This window comes from Pristiophorus japonicus, chromosome X (genome assembly GCF_044704955.1).
Source record: "Pristiophorus japonicus isolate sPriJap1 chromosome X, sPriJap1.hap1, whole genome shotgun sequence".
In the NCBI taxonomy this organism is placed as follows: domain Eukaryota; kingdom Metazoa; phylum Chordata; class Chondrichthyes; family Pristiophoridae; genus Pristiophorus; species Pristiophorus japonicus.
Window position 1 is genome coordinate 30,257,146 of NC_092010.1, and position 16,939 is coordinate 30,274,084.

The 16,939-nt window shown below is 42.9% G+C and overlaps 1 protein-coding gene across 4 annotated transcripts in view; it reads left to right on the top strand.

Annotated features, from left to right (window-relative positions):
• Positions 1 to 11,761, top strand: part of LOC139240845 (keratin, type II cytoskeletal 8-like) — a 119,254-nt gene extending 107,493 nt beyond the window's left edge. For all 4 annotated transcript variants that reach the window (XM_070869327.1, XM_070869328.1, XM_070869329.1 and 1 more), the window contains exons 5-11: positions 1,652 to 1,712; positions 1,805 to 1,900; positions 3,424 to 3,588; positions 5,026 to 5,151; positions 8,273 to 8,493; positions 9,989 to 10,044; positions 10,853 to 11,761. In XM_070869327.1, the coding sequence (XP_070725428.1) occupies positions 1,652 to 1,712; positions 1,805 to 1,900; positions 3,424 to 3,588; positions 5,026 to 5,151; positions 8,273 to 8,493; positions 9,989 to 10,044; positions 10,853 to 11,013 (886 nt within the window). In that variant the 3' untranslated portion in view covers positions 11,014 to 11,761. The remainder of the gene's footprint in view (positions 1 to 1,651; positions 1,713 to 1,804; positions 1,901 to 3,423; positions 3,589 to 5,025; positions 5,152 to 8,272; positions 8,494 to 9,988; positions 10,045 to 10,852) is intronic.
• The last annotated feature ends 5,178 nt before the right edge of the window (positions 11,762 to 16,939 follow it).

Sequence of the window (16,939 nt, forward strand, 5' to 3'; positions counted from 1 at the left end):
TTGTGATTTTTTTTTTACCCCTCCCTTATTAGTTTACCTCCCAGGTTTCTGTTTCTTTTATTGTGACGTACATTCATTTTTACACAGAGTGTCATATTTAAATTAGGACACTTTACCTGTGAGGTGTTTCAGAAGCACGGAGTGGTTGCTGAGGGAGCTGTTGCATAGTGCAGGTTCCTGTGAATGTTGGAGAAGGCATGCAGGTTTTACTGATACTGTGTCCTCAGGGAACTCGGGAGTAAGCTGGTATGACAAGTCCCAAAAGCTTCTTCGATTTGTGTCAACAACACTGTAGCCTATAATATCCAAGTATGTATAATACTTGCAAAAACAAACCCATCTGCTGGCATCTTCAAAGTTCCTTCATTCTTACCACACGCAGGAAGCAGCAAACACTGCAGGAACATCCATGGGAGCGTAACTGCTTACTGGTTTAAAGACAAACCTTTTTGCTTCTACGAATTTTAGGACATTCCCATATACTCTCTCTGCTGATAGTTTAATTCACAAAGGAAATAATCACTTAATATATGTGGCCTTCACTGAGTGTCACCGTTGGTTAGTTGGGAACACTCTCTTGCCTTGGAGACAGAAGATCATGGCTTCAAACCCCACTCCAGAGACTTGAGCATATCATCTCGGCTGACACTCCAGTGCAGTGCTGAGAGGGCGCTGCACTGTCAAAGCTGCCGTCTTTTGAATGAGACGTTAAACCGAGTCCATGTCTACCCTCTTAGGTGGATGTAAAAGATCCCATACTATTCGAAGAAGAGCAAGTGAGTTCTCCTGGTTTCCGAGCCAAAATTTATCCTTCAACTAATACCACCTAACAGATTATCTGGTCAGCGAACTCAATGCTGTGTGCATTTCTTGCGTTACAATGGTGACTACACTTCAAATAGTACTTCACTGGCTGTGAAGTGTTTGGGATGGTCTGAGATTGTGAGAGGTGTTTTAGAAATGCAGATTTTTTTCTTTCTTAAAATACTATTCGAATGAGTTTTGTCGACAGAGCTGAAACAAATGTTTTCACCCTTACGTTTGTAGCCCTGTACAACAGACGCCAATAGAAGGTTGAACTATAAATCCAAAATGTTGACCCTGCCATTTTTTTTGCTGGTCAGCTGAATTTTAATAATGGAGATGACCTGAAGCATTAGAAACCCCTGTCATTGGGAGCACCTGGTCTTTATATTCTAGTATGGGATACCATTGGGTGGATACTGGGCATCTCCCATGCTGCCTGACCAAATATTTTGCCTCTTTAGCTCATAGTCTATGTCACTCCAATGTAATTGGTCCATTTGCCATGAGCACTGACCAAATATGGGATATATGTGTGTTGTATGTATATTCCCAGCACTTCAGCCTCTCCTACTCTAACTCATTCTTTACCAGGACTTCTAAACAGTGGAACTCTTTTCCTCATAAAATCACAAGCTTTTAAAATCTAATGTTCGTATTATCTGACCACTGCATCCTAACGTATTGTTTCTTCTCTCCTACACTATTCAACCTTGGTGGTTGTCTACTCCTTGGCAGAAGTGATTAAAGAATTGTGCCTCCAGTATGATGGGCACATATGTATTGTAATGGTATGATTAATGTTTGCACATTATGAGGATAATAAATGTTCCTTTTTTACAAAAAGATATGAAGATGAACTGAATAATCGCGCAGCAATGGAAAATGATTTTGTTACTTTGAAGAAGGTACATTTTTCATAGAATTTTCTTTGATAGTGAACAATTGATCCTTATGCTGTCACAATAGAATTGAAGATAACCTGTCTGTTTTTGCTTAGGGTGTCGATGATTCGTACCTGACGAAACATCAACTTGTGGATAAACTGGATGGACTTGTTAGCGAGCTTGACTTCTTGAGACACGTCTATGATGAGGTAAAATTATATTGGAACATCTTGCTGACAAAATGTAACAGAATGAGCACAGACATAATGCTATGTGGGGCTTCTGAAATTAGGATTGTCCCTCCCCCATCAAATCACTAAAAATATTTTTTTCCAAAATGTTTTCATTCCGAGCTAAACTATCCAGGGCTTGAAATAAGATTTCTACCCATAATAAAATGATAAACTTGCCTATAAAATTACCTTTAGTGTCTTTGAATACCTTCCTTGATGTTTTTACTTGGAGGCCTCAGCCTCTTTTTAAAGCCTAGTTGGAGATATTTTCCCCAAATCAATCGCTCTGTCATGCCACCAAGCTTTGCCTGAAATTCCCAGGATGCAACAGTCTTAGCATGTGCAGTATGAAAATGAAGGGTGTAACAGTTTAATTATTTTAATGCAACAACTGTAAACATGTTTTTCCTGAGGCATTTATGCCATTATTTTACCAAATGATTTGAAAACAAGCTGAGAGATAAATTTTTGAAGCTATTTTAAGGTTCACTATTTCCGTGTTTCCTAATTTTTTCACATCAGAGAGATGTTGTTGGAGGAAGCGAGACAAGGCGGGGTGATTCAAGTTTTACTTTGTTTTTCCTGAGAATTCGAAAACAGTGATAGTTTGTAGAAAGATGTATTTATCCAGCTACAGTGGTATGGAGTATGGTCATGTATTTATTTTCTCAAGAACTAATTAAAAAACACCCTGCTTTACTATCTCTGGGCAGAAGTCTTAGATGTTTCTTTCCAAATTCTTTCACTGAAGCTGTGCATCACACTCCACCTTCAACACCCTTCCTTTCTCCAACACATTGTTTGCCTTCATGAAATGACTTTGGAATCTTAATTTCCCACAATGTTCTCTTCTTTTTCCCTTTTCTCCCAGCAGGCAGTGCCTAACTGCTGGGCTGCAGATCTGTAGGTGATACAACCTGCCGTGACCACAACCCAAAACCGTTCTCCATGTGATGGCCTGGAGAGTGAGTGTCACCAGGTTTTGTGTCATGGGAGGCCCAATCTGGTCTCCATTTAACATTCACATGCCAGTACCTTCTGGCAAAGGGTATTGAATAACGATCAGCAGTGGAAACCCTGGCTTGGGAGACGAATCTCACTCAGCAGAAACCTGGCAGGTGGGCAGTTAAAATCGCCCTGACTCTCACCTGTCCGAAAGCTACCATGATGGCAAGATCTGCAATTTTACCCTGCTCTCCTGAGCAGGCAGCAAGGGCACATGCCCGGAGCTAACAGGGTCCTTCTTTACATAGGCATGTTGTGGCCCGATGACATCATTGAGACCCGACTGTCATTTTAACTCAGGCCTGTGTGGGGAACCCTAATTACAGTGGCCCCACTATGGGCCAAGCTGAGGTCAGCTCAATAAGGAGTTAGTGATCTTACTGCTCGGATACATGCTCGCTATGATTACCTGGTATTGTAGTTATTTTTGTTTGCTTCTTATGTTCGATTTCTTTATTCCTAATCAATGTATTTTTCTTTTAACCATACATAAGGAACTCCATGAACTCCAGGCACAAATCAAGGATGTTGCTGTCACTGTTGAACTTGATAATACCCGTGATCTGGACCTCGGCGAGCTTGTCTCTAACATGAAAGAACAGTACGAATATTTGACACTCAAGGGCCGTGATGAGGCTCAGGCTATGTACAAATCCAAGGTAAAAAAAAAAGAGGTAAAATCCAGAGGGCATTAGAGGGTGCAGTGGATTAGATCCCGTCCTTTCACCTGTGATACCTGGGTTCAATGCGACTCAGATTGATGGGGTGAAAGCCTTCTCTGTCGGCTGTTAAGACATTGTTCCTAACTTGGCAACAAATTGGCGCTCTCACTCAAGAGGTGACAGGGTAGCTGTTGTAGGAACTGGAAAAGTGCCACACTGATACAGTAGGCACTGCTCTTCTGAGATTGAGGCTGAGGTACATTATTTAAATAGGATAGAGGGAGCTTTTTACTCTCCATCTAACCACACAACACATAACCCTGACTTGTACCAGACCATGGGAGTACCGATAATCTGATGGCAGGCACTCAATATACTGAAGCACGTTGGCACTGGTTCCCTGGATACAGAGGCTTGAGGCCTACAATGTGCCTAAGATGCCCAGGGTGACCCATTAGGGGTGGTGGGCAAAAAGTGGACCTTCTGTTAAATTAGGTAGCCACCCCATACCATAATTGGAATGCTGGAAAATAGCCTAGGCAACCGCTGCCTGCTGGTGTCTGACAATCTGGCCCTTCTACTCCCAGCGCACATGCTTAGAGCGCCGGGAAAATGATGCAAATGAGCTGACCTTAGGTTGTCTGGCGAGATTAGCCCATTTGTGCACAAGCCAATGCATCACTTGAATCAGCAATGGGGTTGTATCATTGGCCCCTGGGTGGAAAATGTTCTGTTCCACTGTGTCACTCAAGTTAATGGGCCCAGAATTTTCAAGGAAAGATAGGCAAATACATGCAATATCTGGTCAGGAGGGATCATTTCACAAGGTTCCACGAGCAATGAGCCAGGGTCAGAAAATCGGGCCCAAATCCGACCCACGCTCACTCCTATCCTTGGACCCTCATGAAATGATTCCTAATCAGTTTAGGGTTTATCTCATCGAAGAAATCCAAGTGCTTAATCACAGCCCTCAGGTGGCAAGAGATTGTTACAGTGTAAATAGCGCTCGGCCTTTTATTTTTATTTATTCATTCCTGGGATGTGGGCGTCGCTGGCCAGGCCAGCATTTATTGCCCATCCCTAATTGCCCCTTGAGAAGGTGATGGTGAGCCGCCTTCTTGAACCGCTGCAGCCCGTGTGGTGAAGGTGCTCCCACAGTGCTGTTAGGGAGGGAGTTCCAGGATTTTGACCCAGTGACGATGAAGGAATGGCCGATATATTTCAGGATGGTGTGTAACTTGGAGGGGAACTTGCAGGTGATGGGTTCCCATGTGCCTGCTGCCCTTGTCCTTCTAGGTGATGGAGGTCATGGATTTATGGAGGTACTGTCAAACTTGAGCCTGTTAGAAGTAACAAAACTGATGGGCCAACTGGCCTTTTCTGATTCTCTGTTGTCTTACATTGTTATGTTCTTTCATATTTCTATCATTTCAGTTCAATCAACTGTCTCAGTCTGCTGGAAAATATGACGATGATCTGCGTGTCATCAAAAGTGACATTACAGAAACAAGCAGGAGAATCATGAAATTCAATACTGAAATAGAGTCCCTTAAGAGTCAGGTAATTACGTCAACGCCAATTCCTACCAAACACTCGCTTCCCCTTTTCCAATTGTTTTCCTTCATCTCCAGAAGGCATTGCCTCTCTTATAATGGCGCAGGCAACATGCACCCTCTGGTACTTTGACCAAGTGTCATTCTTCTTGTACATTGTATATGCTGGAAACTAATTCAACTCAAGAGTGTCACACACGGCCAATTCTGTCCACACATGCACATTTCCAGTGCGGGTCACTGTATCAAGAGTGGGAATCCCAGATGATTTTCCCATATCTAAGGGCATTGTGACCAGTTGTAGTTTGCCTGCTGGAACCCCAGAAATGGGGCAAGACCCAGCAATGCTGGGTCTGTGCCCTAATGATAGTGATGCTGGGGTTGGGCGGAGCCAGAAGTTCCATCTGCCCCATAAAGGAGGTCAGTTCAAAGATCACCAATACTTTTTGACCACTATCTTTTTGGCCTATCCTGCCAGCTTTGATGAAACATGGCTTCACGGTGCTGCATTTTTGCTCTCCATTCACCTCTCCATTCCAACCCCCCCCAAAACCCGTTGCTGGCAAAAGCAAAATACTGCAGATGCTAGAAATCTGAACTAAAACCAGAAAATATTGGAAATACTCAGCAGGTCCAGCAGCATCAAGAAGCGACAAACAGAGTTAATGTTTCAGGTTGATGACCTTTCGTCAGAACTGGAAAATGTGAGCTGAAATGGATGCCCACCTGATTGGGAATTTAAATCAATGAGCCACAGCTGACATCTGAGTTTTGCAGGGAGATGTTTGGACATTTCTAAAATACCAGTTGATCTTTTGTGGTGGTGCTTAAAGGGCGGGGGGTGGGGGGGGGGTGTCAAGAGTCAAGACCAAGTACAGTCTTCAAGATAATTGGACAAGGCACGCAGGAATTATTCAGTTCCCATTTTAAAGTCAAGCATTCTGTCCTTATTTTTCTATATAATAAATATACTTTGATTTGATATTATTCATTGTTAAAATGTAAAACTTATGGCAATTTAATAAGCAGAGAAGTAGAGTTGGTTGGAGCACAGGTGTTTCTCTGCAGTCCAGGCCGAGGAGCTGGGAGAAGCCAGAATGAGGAGTTACAGCGCCACCACTGGTGGGAGGTTGAAATCCAGCATGACATTATAAATGTGGAATTTTTAATGTGAAAAGTTGACACAACAGTGTGACAACAGGAAATAAGGTAAACAGGCAGTGCGCGCTGACACCAAAAGTGACTATGGGTCTTAAAAGGTTATTGGTCCTGTTACAGGTCAAAAAGGTGCAAGGTCATCATTATCCTTGTTAATACTGAATCATGGTGCATTATCCCAGACTCATCAGCACAACTTAACTATTATTCATTATTATATGCTCGCCCATATCCATCCCATTTGAAAGCATGCCCATACGCAGCCTCATGCTCCACCCCTCTCTCGCTTGTTACATGGCGGGTGGGAATGGCCAGGTATGTCACTGGTTTAGCGCAGGTGTGCTGGCAAATTCAGCACCCGCCTACATACTGACTGTCAGCTCAGCTACCCACACCTTTCATGAGGACTCGCAGGTCCAGCCACCAGTATCTTTTTGTGCACACAGATAGCATGTCACATGTACTGAAGGCTATTCTAGATGAGCCCAGATTATGTTGAGCCTGATTTTTGCCCTCACCAGGAGACATGAATTACTCCTGGTATTATAAATGCATTTGTGAAGATTTCTCTGTTCACCATTTCAAGTTGTAAATAAATACTGAATAAAATAAATCTTCTGGATGCCTTCATACATAGTGACCAGGACAATATTTAATGCATGATTTACATCGAATTACATAGGATATACGGCACAGAAACAGACCATTTGGCCCAACCAGTCCATGCCGGTGTTTATGATCCACTTGAGCCTCCTCCCATCTTTCCTCATCTAAATCTATCAGCATAACCCTCTATTCCCTTCTCCCTCATATGCTTATCTAACCTCCCCTTAAATGCATCGATACTATTCGCTTCAACCACATTCCACATTCTCACCACTCTCTGGGTAAAGACGTTTCTTCTGAATTCCCTATTGGATTACTTGGTGACTACCTTATATTGATGGCCTCTAGTTATGCTCTTCCCCACAAGTGGAAACATTCTCTCTGTGTCTACTCTATCAAAACCTTTCATCATTTTAAAAACCTTTATTAGGTCTCCCCTCAGCCTTCTCTTTTCAAGCAAAAAGAGATCCAGCCTGTTCATCCTTTCCTGATACGTATAACTTCGCTTTTCTGATATACTCCTTGGAAATCTATTGTGCACCCTCTCCAGTGCCTCTATATCCTTTTTATAATATGCCGACCAGAATTGTACGGAGTACTCTAAGTGTGGTCGAACCAAGGTTCGATACCCACAGGCTCACTGGAGAGCATGCAACCTTAGCTGATTTTTTTTGCTCCTTACTCAGGGAATTTGAGGGCATCTGCACCATCTCCACCACTGCTTGTAGAGGTACCTGTACAAGTGATATGACTGAAGTTTGTTTGACAACGCGCATCTGCCAAGTTAACCATTCTTCTGCCTCCAATCTACTGGTACAGGCACAGCAGAATATGAGAACATAAGAAATAGGAGCAGGAGTAGGCCATATGGCCCCTTGAGCCTGCTCTGCCATTCAATTCATGGCTGATCTTTGACCTCATCTCCACTTTCCCACCCGATCCCCATATCCCTTGACTCCCTCAGCATCCAAAAATCTATCGGGTCTCAGTTTTGAATATACTCAACAACTGAGCATCCACGGCCCTCTGGGGTAGAGAATTCCAAAGTAGGTCCAAAAGGCAGATGAGACTACTGCTGTACCACTTTTTGCCTACAATTGGCCTCTTATCTCAGTGGATCATGACACCATAGGGAGGCTCAAGTAACCCAAGCATAGACCAGGGATCAGATCTTGAACCTTTATGGTCCGTGTGGCTCAGTGCCATACCATATGGTCCATTTTCCCATTGAACTATTAGGGGAGTCACGGGGTTTATTTTTTTTTGTGGTAAAACATGATTAAAATACAGAAGTTTAAGAGTAATTATTGTTCATCGAACATGTAATTTTTCTTGCTAATGTTTTGTTTTTCAAACCCATTTAGCGCACTGCATTAGAAGCAGCCATCGGTGAAGCTGAGGAACGTGGGGAGATAAATCTCAGAGACACCAGGTCTAAGATTGCTGAACGAGAGAGCGACATTTTCAAAGCCAAGCAGGACATAGCCCGGAAAATACGCGAATACCAGGAACTAATGAACGTCAAGCTTGCCCTGGATTTTGAAATTGCCACCTACAAGAAAATGCTGGAGGGAGAGGAGAGCAGGTACAGGACATTTTGGGGAAAAACATTGCAATGAAGGTTGTTGAAAAAGTTTCACTCTCAGGAAATTGTATAACCAAATCATAAAAGTGTTTATTAAGAACATATTTATGATTTAGTTGCACACTATAGTACATTACTTCAAGGATCCATCACTAAATTCCACATCACAATTTTAGGAAGTTTTGTGGACAATCTCAGTTCTCCCAAAAACTTTGAATATTTATATGGCGCCTTTAACGTAGTAAAAGGTCCCAAGGCGCTTTACAGAGGTGTTAGAGACAAAACAGATACATTTGACACCGAGCCATAAAAGAAGAAATTACACCAGATGACCATAAGCTTGGTCAAAGAGGTAGGTTTTGAGGAGCGTCTTAAAAGGAGGTAGAAAGGTTTAGGGAGGGAGTTCCAGAGCTTGGGGCCTAAACAGCTGAAGGCACGGCCACCATTAAAACTGTCTCGATTACAACTAAAGGCCTGTCACCTTATCTTTTGCATTTTCTTTTACCCAAGTTACATGAATTTCAAATATTGTCCCGAAAATGAAACCTACTTGGGTTTAAAGCCACGAGATAACTCTATACACCCAGTGATGTGTTTATCTGTCACATTATCTAGCAAGTCTTTATTGAAATTCAATGCAGACATAGATTCAGAGAATGACAACCACTGACCCTTCACGTTCTTCATAATTAGCCTGGTACAGTTGCATGCATCAAATCCAGATATTACAGTTGCATGGCACAGAGGGATATTCTGTAAAGTTATGGAGATGCAGAAAATACACTGATGTCTCACTGAAATAATACACAGGCTCTGATCCTGTTTTCCTGGCAGGACAGGCCAGTAGAGAGCCTCCCTATGTTGCCGTGACCCACTGAGATAAGAGGCCAATTGTAGGCAAAAAGTGGTACAGCAGTAGTCTCATCTGCCTTTTGGACCTACTTTGGAATCCTCTACCGCAGAGGGCCGTGGATGCTCAGTTGTTGAGTATATTCAAAACTGAGATCGATAGATTTTTGGATACTGAGGGAGTCAAGGGATATGGGGATCAGATGGGAAAGTGGAGATGATGTCAAAGATCAGCCATGAATTGAATGGCAGAGCAGGCTCAAGGGGCCATATGGCCTACTCCTGCTCCTATTTCTTATGTTCTCATATTCTGCTGTGCCTGTACCAGTAGATTGGAGGCAGAAGAATGGTTAACTTGGCAGATGCACGTAGTCAAACAAACTTCAGTCATATCACTTGTACAGGTACCTCTACAAGTAGTATATATTCAGAACAGCAGCACCTTTTTAAAGAAATATCATATTGTAGAAGTAGTTTGCAAAGCAGAAATTTCTTGAGCCCAAGTTTAGGAAATCCAGTTTGGTGGCAGTCAAAAGATTTTTGTCTGGCAAAAATATTGTGTGACTACATTAATCCTTGAGACAAGTTCAAAGACTGCAATATTTTTCAGGCCCTATTTATTTATATCATAAACTTTTACTTGCAGGATTGGTCAGCAACAGAAGGCAGTTCTTCATGTTAACACCACACCAGCAATTTCTGGTAAGTTGTTTGATCACATATTAGAAATCAGCCCACTCAGCTCCTTGATTAAATCAAGTCAAACAAGCATGCAAGGAAGAAAGGTTCCAGATTTGGTCCCCAGGCTGTTCTGACATAACTGGTCTAAATTAGGGTGTCACAGATTGGTACCATGAGCTCATTGTCCCTAAGGCATGGTGGGAAAAATCACCCACAATTCCAACTCCTGAGCTCTATCCAATTACGACTGATAGAAGTGCATACGGGGTGAGGAAACAATAAGACTTGTGTCCGATAGGTCTTATGGATGACGAACCAACATTCACTGTCCAGCCTTGCAATTTGCTAGGTTACTGGAGGGGCACTACCAGTTATAGAATTACACCACAGGATGTTGTACTAAAGTCTTCAGGAAAGGACAGGTATGTGGAAGAAATTCAAAGGAGCACCAATGCTTATTGCCTTGGAGTGGGCACAGACCCAAATCCTATTTTGGTCGGTTCCCAACCTGAACCATGTTGAACAGGAAGATGCTGAGTAGAGGTTATGGTCTCTTCCCACACTGTGAGGAGAGGGAGGAAAAATCAAGGAGGGTGAAGCCTAGGTGGTCCCTGGTGTCTCCTGATGGCCGGTTGTAGGGACATTGGGAATGGGCCATCTTTTCAGCTTAAAGTGTCAGGTTGACAAAGTAAAATGGGGATTCATGTACAAAAGACAGAAGAGAAACTGTACCCAAGTACCTGCATAAAAGTGAAGCAAAAATAAGTTTTTATTTCTCTTTGGAGATGGATTTCTGCATGTACAATCTTTTCTGCTTTATTTCCTTTAGATTATGGACATTCTAGTTCTTCATATTCCAGAAGTATTTCAAGTGAACATCACGAATCCACACTGAATGGCACCACTTTTCAGGAAGCCCCTCGAGGTATGCTCACAAAGAGAGCTGTCATGGTCAAGACTACTCAGGCAACTCAAATGAATGTGCATTAAAAGGAGTCTGAGGACTAACAGCTGCGGGCAAACAGCTGATGGTGCCATATCTCATATTTCACTTTTTAAATCTTTGTATCGAATGGAAACTGATTACAGCAATAACAAAAACTTCATTTCCTTATATTAATTAGGCCAAATCATTCTTCTCTCCATTTAATTACTGAGAGTTATTTCTGTGCTCAGAGCCTTCTTGTGTTTACTTAGTTAAGCCACCTCAGTTGCCAGAGGCCATCTTTCCTCCTGCTTTGAATTCTGGGTCAAATGAGTCCCTGCGTAAAGTCCTTCCCCTGTATCATGATCTAAGTAATAACGGTCATGTTATGGGTAGGTAAGAATCATATCAGAAAAACAAAGCCAATACCCCCAAAAAGTGAGCATAGAATTCTCTGAGCAGAACATCAAAAACAAAAAGTTTGTAGTAATTGCATGAGGGGAAGAATGAGAAGCATGATGTAAAGCATTGACTTCACGGCTGGCTGGATGTGGGCTTTTACTTGATATAAATTCTTGTGTCAGTCATATTAACTCTTGAAGTGACATGAGTGTTAAATAATTGCTAAGTGTTAATGGTTCATGGGTAATCTTGCAATTTCATGTTGTTTAACCTTACATAAAGTTGCTGCTTTGTTGTGTAGTGAAGCGACATGGATGGGTAAAATGTGTTCTCCACATTTTGTCTATTGCTACCACATGGATGCACCTCTAGTGTAACACTTTGCACTTCATATTAAATTTAATAAATGGCTTCACACCAACGAAGAATCTGCCATTCACTCAATCACAACTGTACACAAGTAAGAACAGGGTGCACCCCACGCCGGTTCACCAACATGTAGAGCACTGGAATGGTGGGGTGTGAGTTTGTGTCTGTGTCTCCCACATTTACCACTGACTTTCCAATCTTAGTCATACTGCAATGGAAAAAAAATGAACAGAGGCCCAAGCACTTCTGTCACACAAGAGGAGGAAAAGAAATCTGTGGCAGCCACATCACTGGATCACTCTCCCTCACCTCCCAGCAACCAGTTCAGCGCAGCATGAATGCAAACTTGGGGAGAAAATTATCCATTAGTTATTTATTTTTGTGAAGCTATATATACTTACTAGTGAATGTCCTTAGGCCTAGTTCCCTGAAATGGTGACCCACCAAAAAAAAAATCTTTGGGGTCATTGCAAAGGCAAACAAGCTGATCTCCCCTCCTGAACCCACTGAACTGTTTGGTGTCAGGGTGGGGTAATCACATTGACATGCTTTCAGCAGGTGTCCATGCAAGTATGGGCACAGCTTTGACACCTGCTCGAAGAGGGGAGTGGCAGGTGCGGTGCCAGTCAGCCACTTACGTCTGCTGCTGGTGGCCGCACTCAAAGTTCCTGAGAGTCCCTTGATCTGCCCACTTCAGAAGAGGGCCAATGTTACAAAAAAAGTTTATCCTCACTTCCAAGGCCTTCTAGGTCATGACGCTGGCCTGGAGACCCTGGTGGGACCCACTTTCGTCCCATGACCTGGACACCAGATTCTTCCCAGCGGCCAGACTGCTGAGCAAAAGGGAGGCAGGAGCAACAAGGTGAAGGTCCAGCTTCCAGCCCTGCCTCCTGTGACATCACGGGCCATGTTTAAGGCAGATGGAAGTTCCACCACCCACCCCATACCCAATTGGATACTGGTAGTAGCTCCTCTTCTGGTTGGAGACCTAGGGGGTCATTTTAAACTGAGAACTGGAAAGGAAAATCAGGGAGTTTCTATAACTGGCATCTGACCTGCAATGCCAGTCGTACATTGTGAGCGGTAAGATTAAAGGTACTGTTTTCGGGTCCTCCTTGAACCTCATCCCCCTCTGCAGCACTCCAGGGTCAATTAATGGCAGGTGTGCAGGTCAGTCCTCGAGGAAATTTGGGACCGGTATGACCTTTAGCTATGTTTGTTGTAACTGGCTGAATAGGGAATTCAGAAGAAACTTCTTTACCCAGAGAGCGGTGAGAATGTGGAACTCACTACCACAGGGAGTGGTTGAAGCGAATAGTATCGATGCATTTAAGGGGAGACTGGACAAGCACATGAGGGAGAAGGGAATAGAGGGTTATGCTGATAGATTTAGATGAGGAAAGACGGGAGGAGGCTCGAGTGGAGCATAAACGCCGACAAGGACTGGTTGGGCCGAATGGTCTGTTTCTGTGTCGTATATCCTATGCATCTCCGAAGCAAGTAATAATAAGACGCAAAATGGAAGTGAAAATCGGGAGAGATGCAGAACGGGTGGCTGATTCAATATCGGCCATTTTATTACTATCGCCCAAAGTCAAAATTATCCCCGATGTGTGTTCACAACATTCCAATGGTATTGCACCCTCTCCCTCCCACTCTTCCCTTCTGTCTCTTCCCTTCCCTCTCCTCCTTTTCCCCTACCTATCTTCTTTGCCCCCTCCCTCTGTCTCCCCGTGCCCTTCCATCTGACTCTTTTTCCCACCCCTTCTTGGTCCAGTTTCATTATTCTCTGTCCTCATATCCTGTTTGGTCTCAATACGTTTCTTCAAATTTGTTTTTATTCATTCCTGGGATGTGGGCATCGCTGGTAAGGCCAGCATTTATTGCCCGTCCCTAATTACCCTTGAGAAGATGGTAGTGAGCCATCTTCTTGAACCGTTTCAGTTTGTGTGATGAAGGTGCTCCCACAGTGCTGTTAGGTAGGGATAGGGAGTTCCAGGGTTTTGACACAGCAACGATGAAGGAACCGCAATCAGACCGAAAATAGAGTCTTAAACTTAAATAAATCTGAAACTAGAATCTTAAACTTAAGTAAAGCCAATTACATAGGTATGAGGTGCGAGTTGGCTACGGTAAATTGGGAAGATAGATTAAAAGGTATGACAGTAGATAAGCAGTGGCAAACATTTAAAGAGGTAATTTAAAATTCTCAATGAATATACATTCCATTAAGAAATAAAAACGCCATGGAAAAAGTGATCCATCTGTGGTTAACTAAAGAAGTAATGGATAGCATTAGATTAAAAGAGGTTTATAATATTGTGAAGAATAGTAGTAAGCCTGAGGATTGGGAGAGCTTTAGAAACCAGCAAAGGATGATCCAAAAAATTGATAAAAAGAGAGAAAATAGAATGAAAGTAAATTAGCAAGAAATATAAAAGCAGATTGTGAAAGCTTCTCCAAGTATGTAAAAAGTAAGAGAGTAGCAAAAGTAAATGTTGGTCCCCTGGAGGCTGGGACAGGAGAAATTATAATGGGGAAATAAGGAAATGGCAGAGATGTGAAACAAATATCTGTCCTCACAGTAGAAGATGCAAAAAGCATACCAAAAATAGTGAGAAATCATGAGAGTGAGGAACTTAAAGTAATTAGTTTCAGTAGAGAAAAAGGACGAGAGAATCTATTGGACTAAAAGCCGACAAATCCCCTGGCCCTGATGGCCTAAATGAGTTCTAAAAGAGGTGGCTGCAGAGGTAGTAGATGCATTAGTTTTGATCAATGTTCCCGCTAAGGTGCCCATGCACAAGGTCGTGCAGTAATCTGAAAGGCCCCGTGCAAGCCGCTCACTGGCTTTTACATTGTAAATACCACACATATGCAGACATTTAAAAGGACCGTGCATTAAATGAAACAGGCCGTGCAAAACAAAGTGCAGCTTACAAGGAATATTGGTTGTGATCTTCCAAAATTCCCTCGATTCTAGAACGGTTCCAGCAGATTGGAAGTTAGCAAATGTAACACCGCTATTAAAAAAAGGAGGGAGCGAGAAAGCAGAACTACAGGCCAGTTAGCCTGACATCGGTTGTCGGGAAAATGTTGGAATCAATTGTTAAGGGAGTGGTAACGGGGCACTTAGAAAATCATAATATGATTAGGCAGTCAACATGGTTTTATGAAAGGGAAATCATGTTTAACGAATTTATTGGATGTTTTTTGAGGATGTAACTTGCAGGGTAAAGGGTAACCAGTGGATGTAGTGTATTTAGATTTTCAAAAGACATTCGACAAGATGCCACATAAAAGGTTGTTGCACAAGATAAGGGCTCATGGGGTTGGGGGTAATATATTAGCACGGATGGAAGAGTGGTTAATCGACAGAAAATAGGGATAAACAGAACAGTTTCAGATTGGCAAGGTGTAACTAATGGGGTGTCGCAAGGATCAGTGCTGGGGCCTCAGCTATTTACAAACTATATTAAAGACTTTAATGAAGGGACCAAGTGTAATGTATGCAAGTTTACTGACGATACAAAGCTAGGTGGGACAGTAAGCTGTGAGGACACAAAGAGTCTGCAAAGGGATATAGGGCTCAAATTTCCCCATGAGTTACACCGTTTTTTTTGGTGTAACTTGATTTTTCTGGTGTATCTTTTTAGTTGCAAATATGGCCATTTAATTTACACCAGTGTAGGTGAGTTAGTTAGGTTTTTGGTTAGGTCAGTTTTTTTTTCAAAAGGGGGCATTCCCAGCCACTTACACCATTTATGCCAATTTGGCCAGAATAAAGTTGGACTCAATTAACTTAGGGCAGCGTATGTGTCCACTTTTGTCCGCACAGAAAGACCTTACTTTTAGTTAAGGAATCGGCGCAAGTAACTACATTTAAAGTAGCACCAAGCACCAAACAAAGCACAAAAAGTAATAAGCAATTAATTAACAAATAAACTAGAAGGAACCCCGCACCTAAAGCACCAAGACGAAAGTAAGAAGCAATCAATAAATAACAAATAAAAAAAATATAGAAGGAACCCTGCACCTAAAGCACCAAAATCAATCAGTAAATAACAAATAAAAAAATAAAACTCCTTCCTTCGGGAATGCAGTGGGCCCATTCGGCCAGAGCTAGGGACGGCGTGCTTTGGCCCCGCCCACACAGTCTGCAGCGCGCGTTTGCAGGAGCTACTGCACATGCGCGCAGACTCTAGCGCGCATGTGCAGAGGTCCCCACACTGCTTTCAGCGCCGGGACCTAGCTCCGCCCCCTCTCTCTTTGTTCTGCGCCACGCCAGCTCCAAGAATCGGCCATGGTGGCAAGTATTTTTTTTGCCGCTGCTTCCGATCTAAAATGTCGGCAGGGGGGCTCGGAGGTGCGCCAAAAAAAAACGGAGGGCCAAATTTGGGCCCAGGGACAGGTTAAGTGAGTGGGCAATAAAGTGGCAGATGGAGTATGATGTGGGGGAATGTGAGGTTATTCACTTTGGGAGGAGGAATAGAAAAACAGGATATTTTTTAAATGATGCGAAACTTTAAAATGTTAGTGTTCAGAGAGATTTGGGTGTCCTTGTGCAAGAAACACAGAAAGCTAGCATGCAGGTACAGCAAGCAATTAGGAAGGCAAATAGCACGTTGGCCTTTAATGCAAGGGGGTTGGAGTATAAGAGTAAGGAAGTCTTGCTACAATTGTACAGGACTTTGGTGAGACCACATCTGGAGCATTGTGTACAGTTTTGGTCTCCTTATCTAAGGAAGGATATACTTGCCTTGGAGATGGTGCTACAAAGGTTCACTAGACTAATCCCTGGGATGAGACGGCTATCTTATGATGAGCGATTGAATAGAATGGGCCGATACTCTCTGTAGTTCAGAATAATGAATGGTGAATCATACAAGATTCTGAGTGGAATTGACAGGGTAGATGCTGAGAGGATGTTTCCCTGGCTGGAGTCTGGAACGAGGAGGTCACAGTCTCAGGATAAGGAGTTGGCCATTTAGGACTGAGATGAGGAGAACCTTCTTCACTCAGAGGATTGCAAATCTTTGGAATTCTCTACACCAGGGAGCTGTGGATGCTGAATCGTTGAGTATATTTAGCAACAACAACTTGCATTTATATAGCATCTTAAAACATAGTGAAACGTCCCAAGGCGCTTCACAGGAGTATTATGAGACAAAAATTTGACATTGAGCCACATAAGGAGAAATTAAGGCAGGTGACCAAAAG